Below are 27,388 nucleotides of genomic sequence, written 5' to 3'. Positions count from 1 at the left end.
AAGAGAAACCCTGAAGGATTCAGCCATATTACTAGATAGTTGTGTACTGACTTAACCCCAAATTGGAATTTCCAACTGGTTACGTGAGCAAAGGGAGCAATTTGTAAACTCTGGCTGGGAGCCCCCATGATTGCAAAAATAAAATCCTCATGCTCCTCTGATTTTGCAATAAGAGGTGTTCCAGCTGCTGCAGCATGGGCCTAAACACCCTCCTGAAAACGCTAAGTTTATGTGTGCAGAAAAGCCCAGCCGTCCTACAAAGCTGATTCCTGGAAAGGAAACCACAAGATGGAGTAAGTGCTCCCCTTCTAAAAACGGTTCTCCATTGTGTTTATCTGGCAGTTTAAATCACTGAGAGCTTGGAGAGTGTTTTCACCAGATTCCTTTCTGGTATAGTGGCGTGATACAATCAAGACAGTTACCTGGTCTTTAAGTCGGCTGGTTGGCTGCATTTGTGGGTAAAGCACAAGTTGTTTATGCCCCTTCTTTATGGGAAGTCACAGGCACTGCCGGGTAGTTAAGAAATGAAAGTGAAATCAGCTGATTTGGTGACGTTACGTGACGCAGCGCCAAGTATCAAAGTTCATTTAGTTAGGCTGTTCACTTACTTAGGCTCTAAGTGCAGATGTAACTGGTCAGATGTAAGTAAGCTCAGGACCGCATGTGTCTCCCCTGCCCTGTCCGGAGCGTGGAGGCTGACATCAGAAAGCAGAAACCGAACCTGGTTAGATTTCCTGTTCCTCCTCTTGTGACTTTCTATGGGTTCTGCAACTTTGTAAGTACCTACCCCGCATATACCGAGGCTTGCCCAGATGCCTACCACTCTGCAGTTTGTTTTCTTAGAGCTTTCACATTCCAACAGTGGGCATGGGAATTACTGGTAGTCGGTGTTCTGATCTCCCCTCCACCTCTATGTATGCTCTACCCTGTACTCTGCTCTCCTTTCTTCCTTCAGCATCACCCTGTGTACATCTGGTCTCAGAATTGGTCAGGGTATTGCCAGTATCACCGGTTAGAAACACAAACGGGTAACTGTGGGTAGCAGGGTCTGCACAGATACCTGCGGCTGTGAAGGAGATTGATCACCAGAGAAAGGCAGCCAAACAAAAGCAGATCGTGAACTCGCAGCAGTTCAACTGGTACTCAAAGGCAGTTCACGAGAAACACTGCCTCCTAGAAGCACACACGGTGTGGATGAAGGGGTCAGAAAGAGTATTACAGGGTCGAAGAGATTTTCAGTGCCTGTGTTATTACACTTTGTGGCTTCTCACACCTTGATGGAAATTCATGGTGGGGTGTTAGCAATGTTGGTGCACCACTTTTAAATATGGTCTGCCTCCCTAACAACTTCCATTATGCTGCTTCACCTATAAAATCAAAAGCTTCTTTGGGAAAGGAAAAACAAACAAACAAATATGCGTGTATGTGATTCCTTCTTTCCTCATCACAACCTAAGTGCATTTTTCAGTATCTTCCACCTGTACCCCACCACTCCCGAAGTCTTGGATCTGAGAGCCATTTCGCGTGATACTCGCCTTTCGGTTTTCTTTTTTCCACACATTCCCCTTTCTCACTGTTCTTTTCAGTTACTCCCTGGTTCATCTAATCACTAAGGTTGTTTATGTGTATTTTTTTTATAATTTCACTTTTTCATAACTATAATACATAATTCTGGCAATATTTTCAATGCAAAAAGAGAACAATTGCCCCAGAAATACCCTGGCTAACTTTAACATTTTAGACATTTCCTAGTGTCTTTCTTGTAGCCATGTAATATAGTGTGATTTTAGACCTGTTTTTTTGTTTGTTTGTTTGTTTGTTTTAAACAAGAACAGGGTTGCATCATCTTGATATGTAGGGTTGCATCATCTTGCTATGTCTTAATTTAATTCTGATGCTGGGCATTCAAATTGGTTCCAGGTTTTTTTTTTGTTGTTGTTGTTGTTTTTTGGTTTTTTGTTTGTTTGTTTGTTTGGTTGGTTGGTTAGTTTTTTTTTGCCAAAGTAATACTGTGTTGAACATTCCTGTATATAACTCATTGCTTGCATTTCTGATTGCTGCCTTAGGACAAACTTATAGTGGAATATCTTGGTGAAAAGATAGACTATTTTTAGGGTTTTTAATGCAGATTGCCAAATTGTCTCCTAGAAAATTCAAAAGAATGTTCACATCTACCATCATTGTTTGAGAATACCAGTTTTATTGCACTCTTTTTTCGTTTGTTTGTTTTAAAGATTTTATTGGGGAAGGGGAACAGGACTTTATTGGGGACCAATGTGTACTTCCAGGATTCCTTTTTTCCAAGTCAAGTTGTTGTCCTTTCAATCTTAGTTGTGGAGGGCGCAGCTCAGCTCCAGGTCCAAGGTCTCAACGTTGTGGTTGAGAGGACACGCTCCAACCAACTGAGCCATCCGGGAGCTCAGCGGCAGCTTGGCTCAAGGTGCCGTGTTCAATCTTAGTTGCAGGGGGCATTGCCCACCATCCCTTACGGGACTTGAGGAATCGAACTGGCAGCCTTGTGGTTGAGAGCCCACTGGCCCATGTGGGAATCAAACTGGCAGCTTTTGGAGTTAGGAGCACGGAGCTCCAACTGCCTGAGCCACCGGGCCGGCCCCCTTATTGCACTCTTGGTATCAGGTGTTTTCATCTGCTGTTTTGATGAAACTCATAGGTTATTTTACTTGGCATATCTATGATCACATTACTTACGTACATAAGGTATAGACTATTTTATGTTAGTCAGTGTGAGGTAGTGATTTATAATAGGAAATATATATATTTGTTCTTTTTGGCACAGAACTCCTAAAACTCTTGGAATTTCCTAAGTGATAACACAGATAAAGATGTCTTATTTATTCATAAGAAGCCCTTTAAACCACATCAGAGTTTACCTTAATGTGGTAGTGGCTGGAAAGCCCCCATGGGATGGAGGCTGGTTGCCAGGGAAAATAAGCATGAGGGTTGGAACTTTCAGCCCCACCACACAACCGCTAGGGTTGTGAGAGTGGCTGGAATTTGAGTCAATCATTAATGACCGATGATTTTAATCAACCATGCTGATGTAATGAAACCTCCATAACAATCCCTGAAGTACAGGGTTTGAGAGCATCTAGGCTAGCGACCTCGTGGAGGTCCTGGAACAGGCATGGAAGCTCCATTCCCCTTTCACTCCATTCCTTGCCCTCTGCACCCATGCCATTGGGCTATTCCTGATTTGTATCCTTTTATAATAAACCAGTCATCTAGTAAGGAAACTATTTTCCTGAGTTCTGTGTGCCACTCAGCAAATTAATCAAACCCAAGGAGGGGGTCATGGGAACCTCCAAATGATAACCGGTCAATCAGAAGCACAGGTGACAAACCTACACTTGAGATTGCCATCTGAAGTGGAAGGGGGGGTGTCTTGTGGGGCTGAGCCCTTCACTTGTGGGATCTCCAGGTAGATAGTGTCAGAATGAAGTTAAATTGTAGGACATCCAAAGAATTACTTGGTGAAGGAAAACTCCCACACATTTGATGGAAAGTAGGAAAAGGAAAAAACAGTTTTTTACAGTTAAGTACTATTTTGCATTCCTTCTTTTGTGAAATATCTCTTCCTAGTCCTTGGCCACTTTTATGGGGGATTAATGTTTTTCTTATCTGTTTGCATGAACATTTTCTCTATTAGGTATATTAATCATTTCATATTTGTTGCAGATGTTTTTCATACTCATTGACTTTTATTTGTTGTTCTTTTTGTTTAGAAATGTATAATTTGTATGTTTGTAAATGTGTAATGTATATTTTAAATACCATGTTTCCCCGAAAATAAGACCTAGCTGGTCCATCAGCTCCAATATGTCTTTTGGAGCAAAAATTAATATAAGACCCATAATTATATTATATTATATTATATTATATTATATTATATTATATTATATTATATTATATCCAGTTTTATATTATATTAAAATAAGACTAGTTTTTATATTAATTTTTGCTCCAAAAGACATATTAGAGCTGATGGTCTGTCTAGGTCTTATTTTCAGGGAAACACGGTAGTAAAATCTGTTCAATTTCTCTTTGTAGTTTCAACTTGCTTTTAAGCTCAGAGTTCTTTCTAACTCATGAACCAAATAGATTTTTTTTTCCTGTTCACTCTATTTCACTATTGGATCCATGTGAAATTTATTTTGGTATGTGGAGTGAGATGAGGACCTAAAATAGTTCTATTTTGTTTTCAGTTAACTAATTGCTTCTGCAGTAACAAAAAAACCTGTTCTTCCATGAAAGTATGCCGTTTTTATCATGTATTAACTTCGTATGTATGACTTCTATAAAATATGCTGCTCCCCCAAGCTGTTCCTCCAGTACCCCTGCCATTCTGTTTCATGTGGCTCAATTTCCCCTCCATTTATTTGTAGAAATCTACCTGGGAGCTGGACAGATATTGCAAATCGGCTTCCATTTTGTGGGTCCTGATACATGAATTAACTTTATCAGCCCAAACCTAGACCTCAGTAGACTTTGGGAGATGACCCCCAGGCCCCGGTGCTTTAGTGAGGACAGATACCTTCTGTCCAGTTGGCAGCAGTTGGGGGGGGGGGGGGCGCAGTTACAAACAGCGAAGCCTCTGGCACAGCAGAGAACGAGAAGGAGCAGCAATGCCTGCCCTTCCTCGGGCATCCTACCCACCAGGAAGCACAGTGTCAGTGATGCCAGGCTGAGTAACCAAGAAAAACGTCTTTTCCCGAGGTTCCCAAATACTGGCCTGAGGGATGGAGGGGGAGGCCTCTTAGCAACTGCTACTGAATTTGTCTGTGGTTTGCTTTCTTTGAGTTATTTTGACATGTTTAGAAGCCATTTCGTATGCCTCACAAGCTTACAAGTAAGAATCCCATTCCCTTGTGTTCGGATGGAGGTGAAGGTTCATGGAACACTGCCTCCCTTCCAGCCAATTCTCAAAATACCTTCTGCAAAATTTCAGGTCTAGGTCTCAGTGACTGCCTTCGCTCCCTTCTCTCCTTTTCTTTGGCCAGTAGGTACAAACTGCATGAACGGGCCTTGGTCTTTATAGCGGGGCTAGTGGGCAGGGTTCCATGACATAATACCCCAACTCAGCGCCTCTCTCTGCCCTGTCAGCCCCCCTGCCTGGGGGGCTATCTCCTTATGTTGGGGACTAGGAGTGTGTGATAATGGAGCACGGAGTTAGAAGGACACAATCCACACCTCAAAGGCCCTTGGAGGTCTGGACCACACTCACTTGTCTCGCTTCTCCTCCCCTCTCCTCAGTCACTGGGCTACGGCCACCCCAGCCCCCAGTCTGTTCCTGTCCCCACAGGGTGTGTATAAACATCGTGCTCTCCTTCGCAGACAGGCCTTCCCTGATGCTCTAATCTAGACTCACCACTTCCTCCTGCCAGTTTCTTGCCTGCACGTCACCCTGTTTATTTCCTCCTCCAATCTTTCCAAAAGTTGTAACTATCTTTTTTCCTTTTTTTTTTTTTTTTTAAGATGTGTTTGGTGTTTGTCTCCCCAGCTAGAGTACAAGCTCAGTGCAGGCAGGTACCAGTTTGTCCTGAGTGTCACCGATTCCCCCGGGCCTTTGTCTCAGGAGAGCATCCAAAGTGTCATTAATGGAGCCACCAGGTGAAATCCTGGATCATGAGGAGAACGGGGACTGTGAATCTCCATCGTGCTTGCAGGAGAGAGGGCTGGAGCCAACGAACCAAGAGTCAACAGCCCAAGGCAGTCCCTAGTTTCTAGTACGATTTGTCTTCAACTCTGCTTTGGGTCCTGTGAATTTTAGCCTCCCCTAAACTTGATGGTGGAGTCCCAGCAATAAATAAACAAATGAGGATGGGTTCCTGTTGCATCCAGCGCAACACGGGCAGTGAGGGTGCGAGAAGGGGCGGTTTGGGTTAAGTTTTTAAGAAAGAAACAAACAGAGACTTAATGCAGTTAAATCTCTCAGAAGGCCAGGGGTCTCTCAGTCTCAGAGGACTGGAGCCCAGAATAAGGCCAACTGAAGATTTTTATTGATAGGTATACAAAAACAAGAAAGTAACATTGTTTCTTACACGGTCTGTGAGACACATCATAGCAGAAAAATGTTTATTCCAATCACCCTTTATCTATAAATAGCCGAAGCACAAGGTCCCATGATGTCTTACCTAAGGTATGTACCTTCTCAGGGTCACGTCTCTCGTATTGTAACAACTCCGTTGAGATAAATGGAGAGAATTGATCTTTGTTGTCCTTATGACTTCTCTCACAAACAGGTGCCAGGGAAAAGCCAGAGCCGGCAACAGCTTTTCCCAGGCAGGAGGAAGGGGAGGCAAGGCCCCTTCCCATTTTTTTCTAAGGCAGCTCATTGAGGGTCCCCACTTGGTTCCGCCTGGCTTAGGTTGTATCTCCCGTGAGATATCTTACCCGTCTTAGGCTGCAAACCATCTTTTGGGGACCAGACAGAGAGACATAAGGTGTAAACACAAGGATGGAACAGAGTCCCAGAAAGGCAGTCTCACAGACTCTTCTTTCCTTAAGGAAAGACACGGGGCGGGAGGGGGACAGTTGGCTAGGCTGTTGTGTGACTACAGGTTCCAACATACAGGCCGTTTCTCGTGGATAAGGATTTTTTTTCTCCTTCTAAAAATTTTTTTTTTTTATCTTTGTTCCTAACTGGATCATCTGCTAGCAAACGGATAATAAGCAAAAAAAAATAATAATAATAATAAGTGAGCAGATAGCAAGTGAATGAAACAGCCTATTTCAGTAGTTTGTATGTGGAGGTGGCGGGACTCATGCTTCTGACGCTGCGTTGCAATCTCATGGTGTCGTATTTCCGCTTAAAGCTGGCTTTATCTACATGGAAGTATTCAGTCTGTCAAAACATCACAGTGTTTCATAAAAAAGCTGATGTAAGGCCCAGTCATCCCCAGAAACTTCTTCGTGGACTCTGCTGTGACCTGGTTTTGAAAAATAAAAAGACCTTATTTCTGCAAAAGGAAATATGACACATTTTTGTTCCTTCCTTTATTATTTTTGTCAAAACCACACCCTAACCATAAAGACTCTGATCCCAAGTGTGTTCAGCCAGAGATTTTGGTCAAGGCTTCAGGCCTTCTCTGATAAGCATTCCACCTGACTCTCCACCCTGTCAGATTCTAGTTGTCTGGCTTTATTCTGCCGATATTTTCTTCCCTGTGTTTCACTTCTCTCTGTTCATGTTACGCTCCCCACCCCCCCACCTCTACCTCACTGTTCCCTCACTTCCCTTCTCTGTCCCTGAATCACAGCTTCATCAGCACAATCAGAGCAGCCATAGATACTGTGTGTCAGGCACCAGTCCATTCCAGATAAATTAACCCACTTCAATCTCACAACAGCCCCCAAGAACGGGCCAGTGGGTGCAGTACAGATGCGGGTGTAGAACCCAGGTGGTCTGGCTCTAAGGGTCATGCTGTTTACCACCATGTCTCTACGTGATGCCCGCATCCTGGTATCAACGTCACCAAACATCAATGAGGACAGCTTCCTGGAGTTAGATCGTCCAGTGAAGCTCTGTTAACAAACTCCAGCACTATTCATTTTCCCTGGAATTTCACTGCTGACAGGCTGTGTGGCCCTGGGCTTTAGTTTCTTCTCCATGATAATAATTTAAGGGCTACTGACTAGGTCATGTTCCAACGTGCTATACTGCAATGACCTCATTTCATTTCTAGAACATCTATCAAATAAGTTCAATTATGCCCATTTTACAGATGAGAAACCTAAGCACAAGTAACCTAGCTAACTAACCAAAGTTGTAAATGGTAGAGGTGGGATTTGAACCCAGGATACACAGCTGCAAAGCCTATGCCCAGAACCATTATTCCACCAATAATGAGGCCTCAGTAAGCACATAGTCAGTTAGACAGATGCAGGTTCGTACTAGATAGAGGCAGTGATTATAACAATCTTGCCTGGTAGACTTCACCATCCACTGGCTGTGTGAACTTGGGAAGGTTACTGATCCTCATTAAGCCTCAGTTTTCTCCTCTGGAAAATGGAGATAATAATGGTAAATCTGCTTCCATAGGGTCGTTGAGAGAATTTCGTAAGATAATACCTACTAAGTGCTTAGCACAGGGCCTGACATAGAATAAATGCTCGAGAGATTTTAAGGTCTGTTTTTTTATTATTAATAAGCCCTCAATCAAATTAGATTCCTTTCCAGACCACTCCGACTGATCAAAGAGAATTCTTGAAGAAAGTTTCTCTCTGTATGGTCTCATACAGCTTTTTTTTCTTTCGAGGAGGAGGATTTGCTTGTTTGTTTTATTAACATTTATAATAATGCATGTTTGAATAACTGATTTATCTACTAATTCATGTAAACTAATAAGGCAAAGCACACAGGCCCTCTGGCTGCAGTAAAATTTAAGTCCATAAAATTTGGGAAAGTAAAAGGCAAGAGCAACATTTCTAATAATCTCTTCTTAGGAGGAGAAAAGTCAAAGTATTTTGCTTCGGATGTCACAAATTTTTTAAGTCTAGAATATGTCCGAGAAACCTTCCTTTCTAGACAGAGAAATCTACCTTAATTTCTTTTTTTTAAAAAAAGATTTTTATTAAAACATAGCTAATATACAACATTATATCAGTTTAAGGGGTACACCATAGTTATTCAACATTTATATACCTAAAGCAGTGATCACCGTGATAAATCCAGCAACCATCTGACACTGTACTATACCTGTCACAATGTCATTTACTATATTCCCTATGCTGTACATTATGTCCCGATGACTTGTTTTATACCTGGAAATTTAACCCTCTTCTTCCCTTTCACCTTTCCTCCCCTTTTTTAATTTTTCAATTACAGTTTACTTCAATATTATTTTATATTAGTTTCAGATGTACAGCATAGTGGTTAGACATTTATATAATTTAAGAAATTATCCCCCTGACTAATCTAGTACCCACCTGACACGATACATAGTTATTACCATTTTATTGACTGTATTCCCTGTGCTTTACTTTATATCCAAATGACTACTGTATAACAACCAATTTGTACTTCTTAACTCCTTCCCTTTTTTCACTAACCCTCAACCCCCCTCCCATCTGGAAACTATCAAAATATTCTCTGTATCTATGAGTTTGTTTCTGTTCTGTTTATTTTGTTATTTAGCTTCCACATATAAGCAAAATCATATAGAATTTGTCTTTCTCTGTCTGACATGCTCCACTCAGCACAATACCCTCCAGGTCCATCCATGCTGCCACAGATGGCAAGAACCCATTCCCTTCCCTGGCCGAGCAATATTCCATTGTATATATGCACCACCTCTTCTTTATCCATTCATACATCGACAGACACCCAGGCTGCCTCCACATCTTGGCCATTGTAAACAATGCTGCAATAAACATATGGATGCACATGTCCTCTCAAGATAGTGTTTGGGTTTCTTCAGATAAATACGCAGACGTGGGATTACTGGGGTCTTCTTGGCTCTTGTTATAGCCTTTGCTTTAAAGTCTATTTTGTCTGGTATAGGTATTGCTACCCAAGCTTTTTTGTTTGTTTCCATTTTAATGAAATGTCTTTTTCTCCTCCTTTACTTTCAGTCTGTGTGTGTCTTTCAATCTGAAGTGAGTCTCTTGTGGGCAGCATATGTAAGGGTTTTGTTTTCTTATCTTTTCAGCCATCGTATGTCTTTTGAGTGGAGCATTTAATCCATTTATGTTGAAAGTAATTGCTGATAGATATGTAACTGTTGCCATTTTATTATTCAGATTTTTAATCTTTTTTTTTTCCATCTTAAAGAAGTCCCTCCAAGATTCCTTGTAATTCTGGTTTGGCATTGATGAACTCCTTTAGCTTTTTCTTGTCTGGGAAACTCTTTATTTGTCCTTTGATTCTAAATGACAGCTTTACTGGGTAAAGTAATCTTGGTTGTAGGTCCTTGCTTTTCATCACATTGAATATTTTGTGCCGATCTCTTCTTGCCTGCAAAGTTTCTGTTGAGAAATCAGCTGACGTGCTTATGGGAGCTCCCTTGTAAGTAACTAACTGCTTTTCTTTTGCTGCTTTTAAGATTCTTTCTTCATTTTTAAGCTTTGGCATTTTATTTATCATGTGTCTTGGTGTGGGCCTCTTTGGGTTCATCTTCTTTGGCACTCTGTGCTTCCTGGGTTTGTATGTCTTATTTCCTTCGCCAGGTTATGGAAGTTTTCTGTCATTATTTCTTCAAACAGGTTTTCAGTTCTTTGCTCTATTCTCCTTTTGATACCCCTATGATGCAAATATTGGTACCCCTATGATGCAAATACGCTTGATATTGTCCCAGCAGCCCCAGACACTAGTTCACTAGCCTCATTTTTTTTTTTTATTCTTTTTTTTTTTTTCTGTTCTGTTTGGGTGTTTTCTGCTACCTTATCTTCTAAATCACCGATTTGATACTCTGCTTCATGTAATCTACTTGGATTCCCTCTAATGTGTTATTCATTTCAGTTATTGTAGTCTTTATTTCTGACTGGTTCTTTTCCATGTTTTCTATCTCCTATCTCTTTGTTGAAGTTCTCCCTCAAATCACTGAGCATCCTTATAACCACTGTTTTGAACTCTGCATCTTATAGATTGCTTGTCTCCACTTTTGTTTAGTTCTTCTTCTGGAGATTTGTTCTGTTCTTTCATTTGGGACATGTTTCTTTGTCTCTTCATTTTGCCTCCCTGTGTTTGTATCTATGTATAAGGTAGGGTTGCTATGTCTCCCGGTCTTAGTAGAGTGGCCTTATGCAGTAGGTGTCCTGTGGGGCTCAGTGGTGCAGTCTTCCTGATGACCTGAATCGGGTATTGCAGGTTTGTCCCTTGTGTGGTTTGTGTGTGCCCTCCTGTTGTAGTTGAGCCTTGTTTGCTGTTTCATGTCAATGGAAGGGATTGGCCGTCAGGCTGATTGGTTGTGAAGATTAGCTGTGACTACAGTGGAGGAGTTGTATTGCAAGGGCTGACCCAAAAGAGCAGGGTTCACTTTAGCAGAGCTCTGATGCCTGCCCAGTCTGCCCTTTGGGTATGTTGTCCCCAGAGGCTGCTCGGTGATGCTCCAGCTGGGTCTAAAGCTGGTCAACAAATGTTCCAGCCCCTGGGCCTCCTGGGAGAAGCCCCATTACAGGCCAAGTTCAGCTGCAGCCAGTGCTCTGGCCGGGGCCACCTGGCATGAGCCACAAAGCAGTCCGCAGATGGCTGCCACTCACACTGGGCTGAGACGTACCTTGAGAGGCCCAGCCACAAACCGACACCGGCTGTTACTAGTTCTGGGCTTAGAGCTGCTTAGCCAGAGGTATAGGACATGCCGAATCTAGATGCTGTTTCTTTGAGTTTTGTGAACCTTTGAGAGATTTTATGACAGTCTGCAGCATGAGCCAAGACAAGCCATTTACACAAAAAAGCCACTGGAAGCAGCTTGGGTGAGACCCCACCCCACCACTTGTGGTGGGGTGGGGTCTTACGGAATCAGGGCCAATGAACAGAGTAAGTCAGGTTGATGGAGACTCAGCTATGGCGGCCACCTGTGTCTGCATGCTGGGAAGTGGGAGGGCTCAGCAAGGAAACAATGGCTTCTGCCAACTCCTTCCTCTGGAAGAAAGCTGCCCCTCTAGGCTATGCCCTGAGCCAGACAATTCAGTTCCTCCGTTTGTCCCTGGTGCCTTTCGAGCTGCTGCGTCAGCACTGGAGCTCAGAGCGAGTGAATCCATCAGCAAGGTGGTCCATGTGTGGGCCCTTTAAGAGGAGCGCCTGAAACCTCTGTCTCACTCAGCCACAATCTTTGCTGGTTTCCACAGCCAGAAGTTGTGGGGACTTCTCTTCCTGGCAACCCTGGACTGGGATGCCTGGTGTGGGGCTGGGACCCCTCACTCCTCCAGGGGGTGGGGGGAGCCTCCACAGCTGAGATATCCCTACCAATTTTTAATCGTCACACACAGGTGTGGGACCAGCCCATTCCACGTCTCTGCCCCTCCTACCAATCTCAAGGTTTCTCCTTCTGTATGTCCTTAGTTGTAGAGCTTTGGTTCAGCTAGACTTCAGGTGATTCTCAATGACGGTTGTTCTGTAGTTTCATTGTGATTTTGACGTGGTCATGAGAGGAGATAAGCACAGTGTTTACCTACTCTGCCATCTTGACTGGGTCTGCCGTAGAGCTTTCTTGCATCATTAATAAAAAGAAAGGCCAGGAGGTACATTTGCAACTGATAACAACCCAACAACCTACCTGTTTTTTCTTTCAAGCTTCTGTTCTTCAATTATTTGCAAAATGTGTCATGTCTGACAGCAACAAAAATTATAACATCCAAGTTCTAGCAGGCAGTTCTCAAGGCCACGGTAATGACTGTTCCTGGTGGTGGCAGATCAGGGGAGGGGGCTGTCACCCCTTGACCTCAGCTGTCACCACATTGATCATCCATGCTCTCAAGTGGTCGAAAAGTGTTCAACTCTTGAAGCTGGAAAACTTAACATTTAGTAAATCAAAAGAATATAAAAATAAAGAGAAGGACCAGGAGGAGGGAACCAGGACAGAGAAGCAGGTCAAAAAAAGAAAAAAGAAAAAGAAAAAACAGATAGGAGTTTAAGAGAAGCTCTATGTGTCATTGCTGGTGCTCATTCAATCATTTATATGTCACTCAAATATTTATTGAGTGCCTACTATGTGCTAGTTAGTCCTGGGAATTGGGAATCTAACTGTAAAAGACAGAGCTTTGATAGATGATAGTGAGATAATGATGATAGATAGATAGATAGATAGATAGATAGATAGATAGATAGATAGATAGATGGATGATAGACAGATGGCTGGCCAGTCTTTAAGTAAAAATAAGTAACAGACAAAAATCCTTGCCCTCATGGAGCCCCTCATAAAATGTAAACTCCATGAGGGCCAGGATTTTTGTCTGTTGGTAGCGAGCTCCAGAACATATAGACCCTGCTGGGTAGAGCATATATTATCCCCTGATGGAGGAATTCAAATGTTCCAGACTACATCTAGTCTTCAACCTCCTGGAGAGAGTACTCTAACTAAAGGGGATATTCTCTATTAGCATTTGCATTCCTCTCTGCTGGGCAAACTATAAGCGTTTATTAAACACTTAAGGAATGTAATAGAATTCCACTGGTGGTGGATACACGGTCGTCTGATATGAAAGGTGGTGTAGGCGTGCTTTATGAGGTTGGCCTTGGAGGCATGATCTGTGACACAGACATGCAGGTGGTGAATCAGATAAATGTTGTGAGACTAAATAAGCCCAGCTATGAATATAGTCTGGTTATTGAATATCATTAGACAGTCATGTAGGAAGAATGAATTGAAAAAAACAGAGGAAGGTTTATGGGTTTGTTTTTTTTCTTTTTTTTCTTTTTTCCCCCTTTGGTGTTTTGTATAAGACAAAGTAGAGGAGAAGGGAATTTTGTGGGGGATCTCAAGTATTGAGATAAGATGAAAATATAATATGTAAAGCCATATTAAAACAGTGACAAATTAGAAATTATAAATACATGTGTGATCAATGTTTGATTACGAGTAATGTAATGATTAGCATATAAGAAAAAGGTATAAAGTATGCTTGGGAGATAGAGATTGGAGCTACAAACCTTCCTCTATGAAAAGGAACAAGGACACCAGGGGCTGTTTGGAAAGTTCATTTTGATTCTGTGACTCAAGCGGTATTGTGTCCATCTTCAGAAAATAAGCAAGTGTCCAGGGCAAGAAACGGCCTTCCTGCTCACTCAACCCTTCTGAAGTATTCCTTATGTTCAAGGAACAGTTCTGTATAAGCATGGAATTTCTACTCAGAGACACGCCAGGAATGCACGCCTGTGTTCCCTGCCTGTTGGGGGTCCTATACTCTGGCCCTGGACAACTTGAGGCCCTGCTACCCAGCACGGTAGACAGCCAGAAGGAGTTTTCAATGCCACAGTCTGCCAGAATTTTAATCCTCCCTCAGATACAACCTCATGAACGTTTCAAGAAACTGACAAGACCAAAATTTCGAACAGGATGCAATGCTTGTGTCTCTTTCAGCAACCATGCTGTTAGTGTGAAAATTTTAGAGATCTTAAACTGAAAAACAAAAACAAAATGAAAAAACAATTGCCTCAAATGAATAGTCTGAGAATGTTTTCCTTCTGTCTCCTGAACTGGGAATTTGCTTCCCCTGGGACTCTTAAGTGACAATGGCCAAGCCTGAACACGCTAATTTGGAGTCTAAACTTGTGTCCAGAGGCCCTAATTCGACGAAAGGATTATGCTTTATTATGACAATTATGACAGCAAAAGGCTAACTGTCTTTATTTATAAAAGGGCTCATACAGACTGACAAAAACTAAAACTCAAAATGATAAGAAGAAAAAAAGCACAAACGAACAGATAGCACGTCACAAGTGAAAACATATAGGTCACAAACACTTGAAAAATGTTAAGCTGTACTCCTGAAAGAGAAATAACAGCAGTGATGTGTCATTTGTCGTTGTGGAAGATGCAAAGACTTGAGAATATTCAACACTGGGGAGGATGACATAAGCCCTCTTTTAAATTGCTGGTGGAAAGTGTCGATGTAAGAAACATCCAAACCTGTAGAGAATTTTTATGAGTTTGAGCCAAACTGATGACATATGCCAAGATCTCCAATGCTCCGGAGAATGGCAGTTTTGCAGCTTATTTTATGCATGAGAATCAAATGAAATGAAAGGAAGGTTGCATGAAATCCATTGGTGGTAGATTAAGGAGGTGGGAGGAAGCATAGCAGGGAAATCTCCAGGGTTGGTAAAAAGCCAAATGGAGAAACAGGCTTCCTTTACATTGGCGGGTAGAGGATAGTTAATAGTTAACATTCGCAGCACATAGAGATGCTATGAGGGCAACAAGATAACAATAAGTGGTTCTGTGATTTAATACTCTCGTGCCAGCAGTTGTGCCTTCGAGGGGTCTGGAAAAATAAATTACTCTGACATTTCAAAGGTACGTGACCCTAGATGCATGAGAACAGTGGACAGGGCTCAGTTAGGGTAAAGACTGACCTTTGCTGAGGAAGCTGTGGGCGTGGGATGTGACTACCCGCTACGACCTGCCCAGTTAGGAATTTGTGATCAGACCTTCCTGGGTGGTGACTTTCGGTCACGTGGCTTGTCAGGTTTATCCCATAGCCCTTTTGTTCACAAAGGATAAATTGATTCACAAACATATTAACCAAAACATTATTTATAATATTACAAAGTAATGTCATAAAACATAATATATAAAAACTGTAAACCGTGAGACGGCTATATGCAGTCACTAAGTATCGTTTAGGCAACATTTCTAGTGACGGGTAGTCTTCATACTGTGTAATGATGTGTAGAAAGTGGGATACAAACATAAATATTTACGTGATCCCCGACTACGTAAAACATTATAGAAGGAAATGTGTTGTTGAGTGGTTATTTCTACGACCTGAAGTCATAGATGATTTTTCCACACTTTTACATGTTTCTAGTTTTCTACAACCAGCATGTATTACTTTATTATAAACAAAAAAAAAGTTCATCTGAAAATGGCAACAATAACAGCAGTGTCCCCTTTTGCCCTCTGAAGGAAGCACTGGCTTATCATTAAAGGGAATTAAATGGCCCATTGTGACTCATGATTACTAGGATTGTTCAAAGCCAAACAAAACAAAACGAATCGAAACGAAAAACCAGGCTGTGGTTTTTCAGAGCCAGGAGCCAGGAGTGGTTTCCAGGCTCGGCCTCATGTGGAAAGGTGCCCACTTGGTGAGTAAATGGCCATCAGCTGTGGTGAGTTGGCCGTCAGCTGTGACCAGTGAACTACTGGCCACTAATATAACTGCTGTGGCTACACTAGCAAAAAATGGGAGCTAGCAAGAAAATGGTGGCTGAGCTAGCAAGTATGGATTGCAGCTAGCAAGTGAGCTTGGTTGTCAGAGAAGTGGATCGCGGCTTGCGGATCGTGTGGCTCCTGCTTCCTGTGTCTCCAACCCAGCCGCCAGCGAGAATATAGTGGTATGACTCCCCTATCTATGGCTACGTGGGTGTCCTTTTTGGCCTCACCATGTCCTGCGTTCTTGTGTGGGGAGCGGGACCAGAGACCCCGTATGCCACCCTGCATGACACAGGGTCAGCTCTTAGGACAGTGGAGTGCCATGGGGTTTTCCAACCAACTATCCATATATTGTCACTGAGAAATGTTTAGGAAAAGAAGCTAGGACTAGCCTCCCACCTCTCTGTCCACGAGTTCCTGGAGTCTGTCCATATTTCCAGTAGGAAGCGAGTAGAAACCATCGCAGCACCGTGTGTATGTGAGACATAAAACATGGCCCTTTGACTCAAGGTGTCGTAAGACAGGTATATTTTAAAATACGTATGTGAAATAACTAACGGATACAATATGAAATTCGCATACATTTCTATTAAAAAAAAAAAAAATCAGCTCCTCCTGTCTGTCAGGCACCATTCTGGGGCTAAAGAGATGAAGACGGTTTGTCGGCGAGATCACAGCTTGGTGGAGCACCCGTTCTAGCTTTGGGCGAAATCAGAGCCACCCAATGTGTGTGACGGCACTGTGTGACGGCAGCCCGTATGGGCTAAGACGACACCACCCTCTCCCTGCGCCTGTCCCACATCCTGTTCCCTCATTAGGGTTTTTTTCATTTGGTCCCTTCTGTTCTTGCAGAACAGAGGTGGGGTGTGGTCAGCTTTATTTAAGAAGGAAAAGGGACTGCTGCTCCTAAGGTGCTCTCTGGGACTGTGCGCGTCTCGGGCCTCTCCGCAGGACCACCAACGGCCACTGTCACTGCACTGCTGGACGCCAGCTGGCACTCCTGGCTGGGTGCACTGACACGCTGCCCCTGTGTGCATTTCAGCTCCAGCTCCTTACGTCTCATGAGGTTTGTGGTTCTGGGTTCCTGGGCCTTTCAGGATGTAAATGACTGTTTTGTTCCATATGGGAAATTTTCTAAATATAAAGGTATACTGTGCAGACTATTGTGTTTTCAATGCCCAAGTAGGAGAAGTCCTACTGATTAAAAACAGTGAAAAGATTTGTTTCAAAAGTGATGAGGAAACTATATATATACTATACACTACTTGATAGATCAATTTGGCAATATGCAATAAAATCACTGAAGAGTATTTGTGGGGACAGAGCCAGGAAAGCAGTTTCCAGGAAGGTGCTGGCTCGGGTAGTAGATGGCCATCAGCTGTAACCAATTAGCCATTAGCCACAAATAAAACTGCCGTGGCTACACCGGTGAGTTGGTTGGTTGGCAGAGAAGCGGACGGCGGGTTGCGGATCGTGTGGCTCCTGCTTCCTGTGTCTCCAATCCAGCCGCCAGCAAGAATAATAGCGGTGTGACTCCCCTACCTATGGCTCCGTGGGTGTTCCTTTTTGGCCTCACCATATCCTGCGTTCTGGTGCAGGGAGCGGGAGCAGAGATCCTGCATGACAGTATTTCTACCCTTGATTTAATAATTGTACTTTAAGGTATTTAGTACTTTCCTTGATCATTTGTAATGGTGAAAAATGGGAACAATTTGTCTACTAATAGTGTAATGCATAAATCTATGACATGATTATGCAGCCACTAACTATGTTTTTGAAAAATATTTAACAGCTTTGAAAAATGTTCACAATATTCAATGAGCAAAGCATTATGTTCAATGGTAGGATTATGTAAAAACACATCAGCACAAATATTGGTAGAACATTAGCAGTGGTTCTATGTATACAGTGGGCAATAAAGGTTATTTTTATGTATTTTTACTTTTAAAAAGTATTTTCCAAGATTTTTTTATAATTAACATATATTGTTGCGCTGTCAGGGGAAAAAAATATTGTAGTTGTTTTAAAAGTAATGATGCAATTTCATCACCAGGCTGTATTTCGTCTTAACCCCATGAGTTCCCAGAGCAGGCAGGTGAACTCCAGTGGTCTAGCCGTGGGCCTCAGGCCTGCTTTATGTTAGAATGAGCTGCAGAGCTTCTAGAACACACCAGCGCCTGGCCCCAACCTCAGAAGTTCAGGTCTGACTGGTTTGTGGACCAGGGATGATAATTCTTACAGTTCCCCGGTGGTACCAGTGACAGCTGCCCTGAGAACCATGAGTCCCTAGAGCCCTCAGCGTCTTCCCCCTCCTTCAGGACCCAACAACAGGCTTCTCTTTTACCCTAGGCAAACCCATCCTCGATAGGAATCTGAGAAGCCCCCTCACAAATGTGCCCAAAGGCTTGTGTTGAAGTTGCATGTTTCAGGCACTCCAAGGTGCCTGGGGCTGCCTTTCCCTCTGAACTCAGCTCAGAGAGGCAGCTGAGGGCTTACCAAGTGGGTCCTGCCTGCAGGTGACCTCAGATTTCTTGTAGGGGGTGGTGGGCAGGGGGATGGGATTTCACCACAGGTTTTTATGGAATTCCAGAAGGGAGAACATGAGCTTGTGAAGAAACCGGGAGGGAGAGCTGGACACTCACTGGTGTGACTTCCCCACAGGTTCCCACGAGAGCAGACCTGCCGAGGACGGAAGATGACCCTTCCAATGCCAAAGCGAGCTCCCCAGCTGCTGTTCGTCTGCATCCTGACCCTCACGGCCACGGTCATCGGCCTGCTGCTCTACGCTCTGCTCTGGAAGGCCGGCAACCTCACTGATTTGCCCAACCTGAGGCTCGGCTTCTACAGCTTCTGCCTGTGGGACGAGGACATGGGCTGCCTTCAGTGCCACCAGTTCCCCGAGCTGGAGGACCTGGGCGTGTCTCGGGTTGGCCTGGCCCTGGCCAGGCTTGGCGTGTACGGGGCCCTCGTCCTTACCCTCTTTGTCCCCCTGCCTCTCCTGCTGGCAGAGTGCAACAGTAATGAGGGCGAGTGGCAGCTGGCGGTGGGCTTCCTGGTGGTGGCCTCCATGCTGCTGGCCGGCGGCCTGGGCCTCTTCCTCATCTACACCTGGAAGTGGCTCAGTCTCTCCCTCCTGGGGCCTGGGTTTATAGCTCTGAGCATTGCCCAGGCCTTACTCATCCTCTTGCTCATGGCCACAGCTGTATACCCTCAGATGGCAGAGTGGGCAAGAGGAAGCTTGAGCACTGCTACTCGAGCCTAAGGGCATGATCGCAAGGGTTCTCTCTCAGGGAAGGTGCCGGAGAATCCACGGGTTGGTGTCTTCTCAGCCATCCTGCTTCATAGCTAATGCTGATCTCGAGCTCTAGCAGACAGGCCCCACCGCAGAGGGGGTAGGAGGCCAGGAGGTAGTAAGGCCAGCCGGGACACCTGTAGCTGTAGTGTAGGGGTGTCCTCTGCAACTTCCAAGGTTCCCAAGGACACCCTAAAACCGCAAGCTCATTGTCACAGGATTTGTGCTTTCATTAACTTCTCTGAGCAAGCCATTGTTACGTTAGGCTCAGCAAGGGGGACATAAGGATTGCTGTCACCAGGCCAGATTTCCAGGCGGAACAGCTAAATGCCAAAGAAACCCAATGAAGGCCGATGGCAATAAATGGAGAACACCGAGAAAGAGAGCCTCAGTGTCCTCGGGGTCCTGGCTAGCAAGCTGCCCCCTCCGTCCCTGGTGGATGGGATGAGCCCCTCCCCTGTGCCACCACTCCCAAAGGCCCAGGGGACATCTCCAAGGGAGTCACTGAAGAGAGGATATGGATTTCGCATGTTCCCTGAATAAGGCTCCTGGACTTGAAGACAACAGCAGAGGGGAGTCAGCTAGCAAATCATTCCTAACAGGGGACCTGGGAGTTCGGGAGAATACAGCAAATCCTGAGCAGGAAGGAAGGTGAACAAGGCTGAAAGGTCCCACGTACACACAATCGTTGTATCCCTTCACTGCTCAACCCAGAATTAGAAAGGATACAAGTACAGCCTGTGTATTGGGACTTCCGTGTATTTTTTATTGGGACCTGTGTGTTAGAAAACCTGTACAGCAAATAATCAGTTCATTGTATGCCTGTCAAGAGCCAGACTAAATTCAGAAGCAGAAAAAAAAATTTTAAAAAAAATTCAGAAGCAGAAATATGGATGTTGCCGTGATTTCTTGTCTTGAGCGTCTCCTTTGGGGTCCTGTCCCACTCTGATTTAAGACTGCCTGGGGGGGGTGCGGACAGGGGACTCAGTTGGTTAGAGCACGAGCTCTGGGCAACAGGGCTGCTGGTTCGATTCCCACATGGGCCAGCGAGCTGCACCTCCCCCCCCCCCCCCCCGCCCCAACTAGAATGAAATCAATGAGATGCCCCTGAGCTCCCGGGTGGCCAGATGGCTCAGTTGGTTGGAGCACGGGCTCTTAACAAGGTTGCCAGTTTGACTCCCGCAAGGGATGGTGGGCTGTGCCCCCTGCAACTAACAATAGCAACTGGACCTGGAGCTCAGCTGTGCCCTCCACAACTAAGATTGAAAGGACAACAACTTGACTTGGATGGAACTGATGAGTCCCAGGAAAAACACACTACTGTTCCCCAATAAAGTCCTATTCCCCTTCCCTAATAAAATCATTAGGGAAAAAAACAAAACAAAAAACTGCCTTCCTAGGGGTGAAGGCCAAGGTCACCAAGTGGAAGGAAGGGCACAACTGGGGGAGGCCTGTCTGATGGGTAGGGGCTTCTCACAATCTGCGCCCAGTGAGCCTCTAGCTCCCAGAGCAGAGCATGCCTTCAGGGATGGATGAGTGGTTGTCTTGTAAAGGAAAGTTTTTTTTTTTTTAATATATTTTATTGGGGAAGGGGAACAGGACTTTACTGGGGAACAGTGTGTACTTCCAGGACTTTTTTCCAAGTCAAGTTGTTGTCCTTTCAGTCTTAGTTGTGGAGGGCGCAGCTCAGCTCCAGGTCCAGTTGCCGTTGCTAGTTGCAGGGGGCACAGCCCACCATCCGTTGCGAGAGTCGAACCGGCAACCTTGTGGTTGAGAGGACGCATTCCAACCAACTGAGCCATCCAGGAGCTCAGCGGCAGCTCAGCTCAAGGTTTGAGTTGCAGGCGGCAATGCCCACCATCCCTTGCGGGAGTCGAGGAATTGAACTGGCAACCTTGTGGTTGAGAGCCCACTGGCCCATGTGGGAATCGAACTGGCAGCCTTCGGAGTCAGGAGCACGGAGCTCTAACCGCCTGCCGGCCCCAAGGAAAGTATTTTTAAACCAGTTACGTCCTTAGGGAGAGATTGTGCACTGACTAAAGTGGAAGAATTCCAGTGTATTTAGCTGTTTTTTTCTTTGAAAATTAAGATGACTCTTTGGTTCCAATAAGTTTGCCAGCACCACCTAATTTCCCCTGGAGCCTGGTAACCTTACACAACAGACAACTGGGATGGCAGAGCCCCTGAGCTGGAAGAGGACACACTGTGAGAGGAGTTCGAATGGGAGCTCATTGATTCCTCACATCCCAAGGCCCGGCGTGTCTGCTCCAAGGTGACAGTCCCCAGCCCAAGGAGGTGTGGAGCTGGGAGCAGCCCCCAGGCTGACAGGAAAAGCACACTCTCCTTCAGCTGCTCTGGGAAGAAAGTCCTGGGTAGCCTGCCCCTTAGCTGAAAAATATCTCCCTGACGTATTTTAGCACATCTTCGTCTTCCTCAGGGCTTCTGGGGCAGGAACCCGCAGGCTCCTGACAAGGGCGAAGGCCTGGGGGAGGGGCACCTTTGCCATTGTCTTCATCCTGATTTACGCTTGGTGACGGTGGTGCTGAGAGCTCTAGTTTATCAGCGCCTGACAGAGGCAGCCGTTCCAACGCCTCTTCCTGTTTTCGGCTCTGTGAAATAGAAGAAATAGCAGGCAAACACATGTGTTTTATTTCTCTAATGTGCTGTTTTGGCGATAGTAGAAATGGGGGTAGTAGACCAACATGTGACTAGGTTTTGGCACTGCTCCCAAATCAGGGACCGCCGCCCCACCTACCTCTCCGCAGTTCTCTAAGGAATCAAGACCAACCTGGGAGAGAAGGGGGCAGGGACCTGAGGATTGCCTAAGCCAAAAACTAAATAGAAAAAAAAAAAACTTATTTGGAAAGGCAGAGTGACAGCATGAAAGGAGCACTGGATCTAAACCTTGCGTGTGGGCCTAAGCTGTCACTTACTGGCTTCGTAACTAAGGGAAAGTCCCCGAGTCTCAATTTCTTCCATCTGTAAAATGGGGATAATAGTATCTGAAATAACTATACCACTGGGTTACTGCAAGGATTAAATGAAATAGTAACATACCATATATACAAATGTGTGTGTGTGTGTGTATATATATACGCACACATGCCCTATAAAATCACCTAGTTAACTACACACAACTCTAAGGCGCTACAATTACTATGAGCCAGGAGACTCCAGCGGTGTCCTGCTAATTAAGGAGAAGTACAGTGGGAAGCACTCATGTCACCCAAAAGACCCTTCAGAGAACACAGCAGTTAGACTTCCTGTCCCCTCCGCACCCACAGTAGCACGCACTCCTCTCCAACACACAGGGCTGCTCTCCCTCTCCCTCTCCCAGCCACCCCTCCCTCTCCATGGGTGCACACTCACAGGGGGAGAGGCCAAGGGGAGCATGGCCTGAGAGATTCGGGGGACAAGAGGTGGGCTGAAGGGCAGACAGATGCCAGGGCTCCCCCAGGCCTGAAAACGCAGGGCGTCTCTTCTAGTGACATTAAGCAAGGGTGTCGTCTAGTTTCTGCCTGTTAAGAGTTTCGGGTCCTAAAAGTCAGGACCGACACACCTGACCTTACCTCAATCAGGACGCCCAGAGCAACGTCTACGAGTTCGGCTTCACTCATGCAGTACACAGTCTTCACTGCAGGAAGTCTGAAAGAAAGGTGCGACGCTAGGATTGGGGACAGATGACCTTCAGGTCTCACGAGGAGGAAGAAAAGGTGAGCAAGAGTGTCGCATCCCCGGGCTCTCAGAGAGGCAACTTCCTCAGGGCACCAACGGAACGTCCTCATCCTTGTGACCAGTGACTGGCATGGGGGGGTCATGGAGGCAACAGAGAGGGCTTCTCACCCACTGTCAGCTCCCCCAGGGATCTGGAAATAGGGCATGACGGCCGCTCCTGAGAGCCAACTGACACAGCACACTGGATGTGAGCAGGCCACACAGACCATCGGGCCGAGACCTGCCTGAAACCTAGCTGACTGCATGAACACTGAACAGAAGGGCTGTGACAATCAGAGAGGGAGGTTGCTAACGAAGAAACCTTAGACAAGGACGAGCCACGGGGGGGGGGGGGGGGGCCCTGAGCTCCAGGTGCCCCATCAGGAGAGTACAGTGACGTCCCCTCCCTGGCAGCCCCCCAGTTACCATCATTCAGCTGGCCCACCCCACAGCCTCTGATTTCATGCTGGCCCAGCGACTTGCTGCTCCTCTGTCTGTCCCTGGAGATCAACCTGCAGGAAAACTGGACCACCTGGTCCACTCATCTTGCCCACTGGATGGTCACAATTTTTGTTACAAGTGAAAAGACTGGCATTTTGGACAAGTGGTGTCTGAGAACCTGGCTAATGTGTGTGATCCTGAGAAAGAGAACCACGATCTGGGATCGGACACAGGAAGGGTTGACAGTGGAGACTCACCAACAGGGGCCGGGGCACCTGTCTGTGGGGGGATAGCTCACTGCCTCCCGCACGCAGCCTGTGAGCCTCATACAAGCTGAGGTGCTATCTATGGATAGAAACGCCTGCCCACCTCACCGTTCTGCCAACATTGGAAGACCTGGCTCAGCGACTGTGATGCCCCCAAATCCCTGCATCCCTCCTGCTCTAGATTCTGAAGGAGGCCCCTGGCCAGATGTTGTCCCACCTTGCTGCAGCCACCGGCACCGCTGCCATTCTCTTCCTCTTCACTGGCACCATTCTCTTCTCAGCCACCTGGGCTGTCATCCAGGCAGGAAGGACCCTCTTTTTATCCCCAGAATTCAAGGCTGCCATCTCTCTAGTGGCTCATGAAGAGGAGTCAGGGCCCATGCTTACTGGCTTGCTTTTCTAATTCAGGACAGTGAATCCGATTCATCACTCCAGGAATTGTAGATCTGTTTGTCCCAACTGGGAGTCAAGCTGTAATTCCTAAAGGAAGAACAAAGTCCAGTGAATTAAGTAAGCTAGAATACTCTTAGTCATCAGCCACAAGTACTGGTCAGGGCAGGTTAGAGGTGACTGGGGTGGTGAGCCCAGCCCACGAGACTCAGACGGGCCATTCACAGGGCATCAAGGGAGGTGTGGCAGTGGGCAAGCTGACGGGCTCAGGGAGAAGCAGCCCTCTGCCATGCCACAGGTCCCCGGGCCCCACACAGGCAGCCAGGCCCAACAGAAATGCCTCCTGTAGCATCTGCCTGAGCCATTCAGCACAGAAGAGGGAGAAAGGAAGGAGGCACACCCCTCTCCTTGCCACCCCAAATGCTCTGTGCCCAGGGTGCTCAGCCTGTCCTACCCTAAAATAACCTCTCAACGATCTCTCTCTCCAGACTTCTTCTTTTCTCTGTCTTGGTGTAGTTACAAGAAACCCTGAGGCCATTTTGATTTACAAGGTTTCATTGGCCAACACCCCCTCCATTAATCAGAAGATACTTCTGACTGGTCAGATTTTAACCAGCAGAAGGGATGAGAAACAGCTGTGCCTGGCTCCCTGACGTGCGAGATCCAGAAGGACCCAGGCAGCCGCTCATCTAACTTGGCCTCTCTTCTTCCCACTCCCACTTGATTCCATCGCAGCCCCTTCCTCCCATCCTGTAACTCAAAAGGTTCAGGTAGTCTTCCTTCCACTTAGCAGTCGGCTCTCAAAGCAGCTCAGGGTTCCTGCCTAGGTGGGATCTCACTGGAGCGGAGGTTTACCTCGAAAAGGGTCGTCAGCCAAGAAGAGCTTCCTCTCTGAACCACGACCTGATCATTTATTGCTCATCTAGAATGGCTGTTTACAACTTATGAAAAAAATTAATCAGACATCATCCTAACTAGGCCCTGCAGACGCCAAACCCCCGAGGCAGACGCCGCGCGGGGAGAGCTGGGAAAATCCCGCAAGCACGTGACGTGCCCAGCACGCCGGGCTCAAGGCCGCCCTGCTACATCGGGGACCACAGGCGGCCCAGGCTACGACGAGCGCCAACCCGCTGGAGGGGACAGGCCGGGAAACACGGGACATCCACGCGGGACCTCGCGGATAACGGGAACCGCCCACGTCCCTGCCTCCCGACCCGCGGGAGGCCACCCAGCGAGGCCCCAGCGCTCCAGGCAGGACTAGGACTCCGCCAGCCCCAGGTCCTGCCTTCCGGGCTCGCGCCCCCTTCTTGGCTTCCGGGGCGGGCCCGGCAGGCAGGAACCGGCGGTTGCGGAGCCCCGCGGCCCCGGCCCCCGGGTCACCCCCAGGCCCCCGGGCCCCCCCGGCCCCCGGCCCCCAGCCCCGCGCTCACCTCCGCCGGCCCCGCCCCCAGCGTTTGCCCCGCCCCCGCTCCAACGCAGCCTCCGCACTTCCGGCGCCCGCCGCCGGCTCAGGCGAGGCCCGGGCGCGCCCCCTTTACGAAAAGCCGGCCCCGCTGTCCTGGGTCCTGACAGTCTCTCTCCTTAACCAAAATCTAGTCAGGCTCCTCTGAACTCTTCTCCACTAGACCCTGACTTTTGGGCTTCCGTGCTCATCTCCACGTTGTTCAATTTTAGCAAGAATCCTGCTAAGCTGGTCCCCCATCTTCGATATCTGATCACGCACGTTGCCTTCAGCAAGATCCCTGTTAGGTCGGTTTAGCCAGAATCCCCCCTTATCCCTGATGTGTCCTCTTAATAATTTTCTATCCCCTGGGCCCCAACCTGCTCTTTGGCTATCAAGTCCCACTTTTCTTTGTTGTATTAGGAGTTGAGCCCAATCTCTCCCCCACTGAAAAACCCCACTGTAGCAGCCCCACTTTACAATAAAGTCTGCCTTACTGTTCTTTAACAAGTGTCATGAAAAATTATTTGACAGAATAGTGTTTCTTTGAACAGTCCCCAAATGTGGCTCCATTTGAGGCTTGCTGGTTGGTCTTCGTTAAAGTGTGGATTCCTGGGCCCCCTGAATCAGAAATCAGGGTGCGGGGAGGACAGGAGCCTGCATTTGTGCAAGCTCAGGATTCGCACAGCTGCCTGGTTCAACGCTCCCTGCTAGAAGCATACACCCCAGGGGCGGGCGGCTCAAGGTGAGCGCGAGAGTGCAGGAAGAGAAATTAGAGCCACTGTTTACATCTGTTATCGTCAAGTAGGTGTTACTAATATTTACTTCAAATTAGCGGCCAAGGTATTCCCTCTGTGAACAGGGTGGCTCCGCCAAGCTGCCCAGGTGTTGTCGTTGGTCTGCTTTCAGCCTGATGCTGAGCAGTTTACAGGTGGAGTTAGCATCTAGCTTTAGTTAAAATCATAGCGCTTCAAACAACCTAAAAGAGGCCAGCAAGGAAACTCCCAGGTCACACACTAAAAACATGAGCACAAACAGTCACAAGTGAATCTTCTGCTACTGCATTTTGAGGCAAAGCATGATCAGAACTGACAGTCTGCCCCCAAAATGTGAAATTGTCGAGACAGCCATTTGAAATCTGATTTACAAAAAGTCAGCTAATAATAGAATGATTACTCTCCACCTACTAGAAGGTGCAGATAGGGGAGCTCGATCCAAAGTTTGGAGACCGGATTCCTCTGAAGCCAGGAGCTGTCCCTTCCACCTTTGTGGTGCCTTTGGTTTCTCCAAAGCATGTTCCCCTCTTCTTGAATATTCACCCTCAATCCTAGGGAAGTAGGCTGGGCTGGGAAAGTTTAAATCAATCAAGGCTTAAGGAGAAAAATCAATGGTTTCCAGTCACAAAACCAACCTGGCCAGCACTGGAGTGCTTTAGCTGCAGGTTAAACCTGGGCTCTGCACCAGCCTCTGGAGGGCAACCCACATGGGCCAGACCTGCTTTTCTTCTGGTCCCATGAAAGTGCTAGAACCACTGACCTCTAGGATCTTCTGCTCTCACAAGTTGTGAGCCAGGACAAACCCAACTCTAACTGGTAGATGTGCATCGTTTTGTTCTGTAAATAAAGGCAGAGAATGCTTGCTATTAGTAGAATCACTCCCTCCATATTTGTCTCCTTAAAACCTCTTCCCACAGCCAGCTGGAAAATGAGGTCTGAGGAGCAGGAAACCTGTGTGTCTGCACAAAAAGCTTTGTTTGAAAGGCGAGAAGCCCAAGGAGGGATAAACCTGAGCTGTGGGATTTGAATGGAATGGAGTCAGCCTCTGAAGTGTTTTCAATGCTGCACTTGGGACGTAAGGCCTGGGAACAGAAGCGAGCAGGCAGACAGGCCCCAGGACAGTGAGGAAAATGCACCGTTAGGCGCTCTCACCAGCATCAGAGCCCACACCAGTGCCGGGCTGCACGTTTGGGAGCCTGAGGCTGGCTTAGCTTGATGGTTTCTTCTACGCTGCCCTC

General features: G+C 46.5%; 2 protein-coding genes across 5 annotated transcripts; one reads left to right on the top strand and one right to left on the bottom strand.

Moving 5' to 3' along the window:
• The first annotated feature begins 153 nt into the window (after positions 1-153).
• TMEM140 (transmembrane protein 140) lies at positions 154-20,010 on the top strand. Of its 3 annotated transcripts, XM_019750837.2 has the most exons (3): positions 611-775; positions 16,683-16,896; positions 18,492-20,010. In XM_019750837.2, the coding sequence occupies exons 2-3, from the start codon at positions 16,892-16,894 to the stop codon at positions 19,090-19,092; spliced, it is 606 nt and encodes a 201-aa protein (XP_019606396.2). In that variant the 5' UTR covers positions 611-775; positions 16,683-16,891; the 3' UTR covers positions 19,093-20,010. The 3 variants fall into 3 exon arrangements, with proteins under 3 accessions (XP_074171446.1, XP_019606387.2, XP_019606396.2); XM_074315345.1 differs by lacking the exons at positions 611-775; positions 16,683-16,896 and adding an exon at positions 154-293; XM_019750828.2 differs by lacking the exon at positions 16,683-16,896 and having other exon boundaries at positions 585-775.
• Positions 19,866-25,409, bottom strand: CYREN (cell cycle regulator of NHEJ). Of its 2 annotated transcripts, none has more exons than XM_074315346.1 (4): positions 25,364-25,409; positions 23,761-24,023; positions 22,692-22,767; positions 19,866-21,731 (listed from the first exon to the last, which is right to left on the bottom strand). In XM_074315346.1, the coding sequence occupies exons 2-4, from the start codon at positions 23,886-23,888 to the stop codon at positions 21,507-21,509; spliced, it is 429 nt and encodes a 142-aa protein (XP_074171447.1). In that variant the 5' UTR covers positions 23,889-24,023; positions 25,364-25,409; the 3' UTR covers positions 19,866-21,506. The 2 variants fall into 2 exon arrangements, with proteins under 2 accessions (XP_074171447.1, XP_019606377.2); XM_019750818.2 differs by lacking the exon at positions 25,364-25,409 and adding an exon at positions 24,789-25,297.
• Positions 25,410-27,388: the final 1,979 nt, after the last annotated feature.

This window comes from Rhinolophus sinicus, linkage group LG11, assembly GCF_036562045.2.
Source record: "Rhinolophus sinicus isolate RSC01 linkage group LG11, ASM3656204v1, whole genome shotgun sequence".
Lineage (NCBI taxonomy): Eukaryota > Metazoa > Chordata > Mammalia > Chiroptera > Rhinolophidae > Rhinolophus > Rhinolophus sinicus.
This window is presented reverse-complemented; position numbering and strand designations above follow the sequence as displayed.

Excerpts from the sequence above, each read along its gene's own strand:
- CYREN (XM_074315346.1), bottom strand. The coding sequence starts at position 23,888 with ATGGCAGCCTTGAATTCTGGGGATAAAAAGAGGGTCCTTCCTGCCTGG. Across the intron at positions 22,768-23,760 it reads GTGCCGGTGGCTGCAGCAAG|ACTTCCTGCAGTGAAGACTG; the intron begins GTGGGACAACAT and ends CCTTTCTTTCAG. Across the intron at positions 21,732-22,691 it reads CTCTGGGCGTCCTGATTGAG|AGCCGAAAACAGGAAGAGGC; the intron begins GTAAGGTCAGGT and ends TCTATTTCACAG.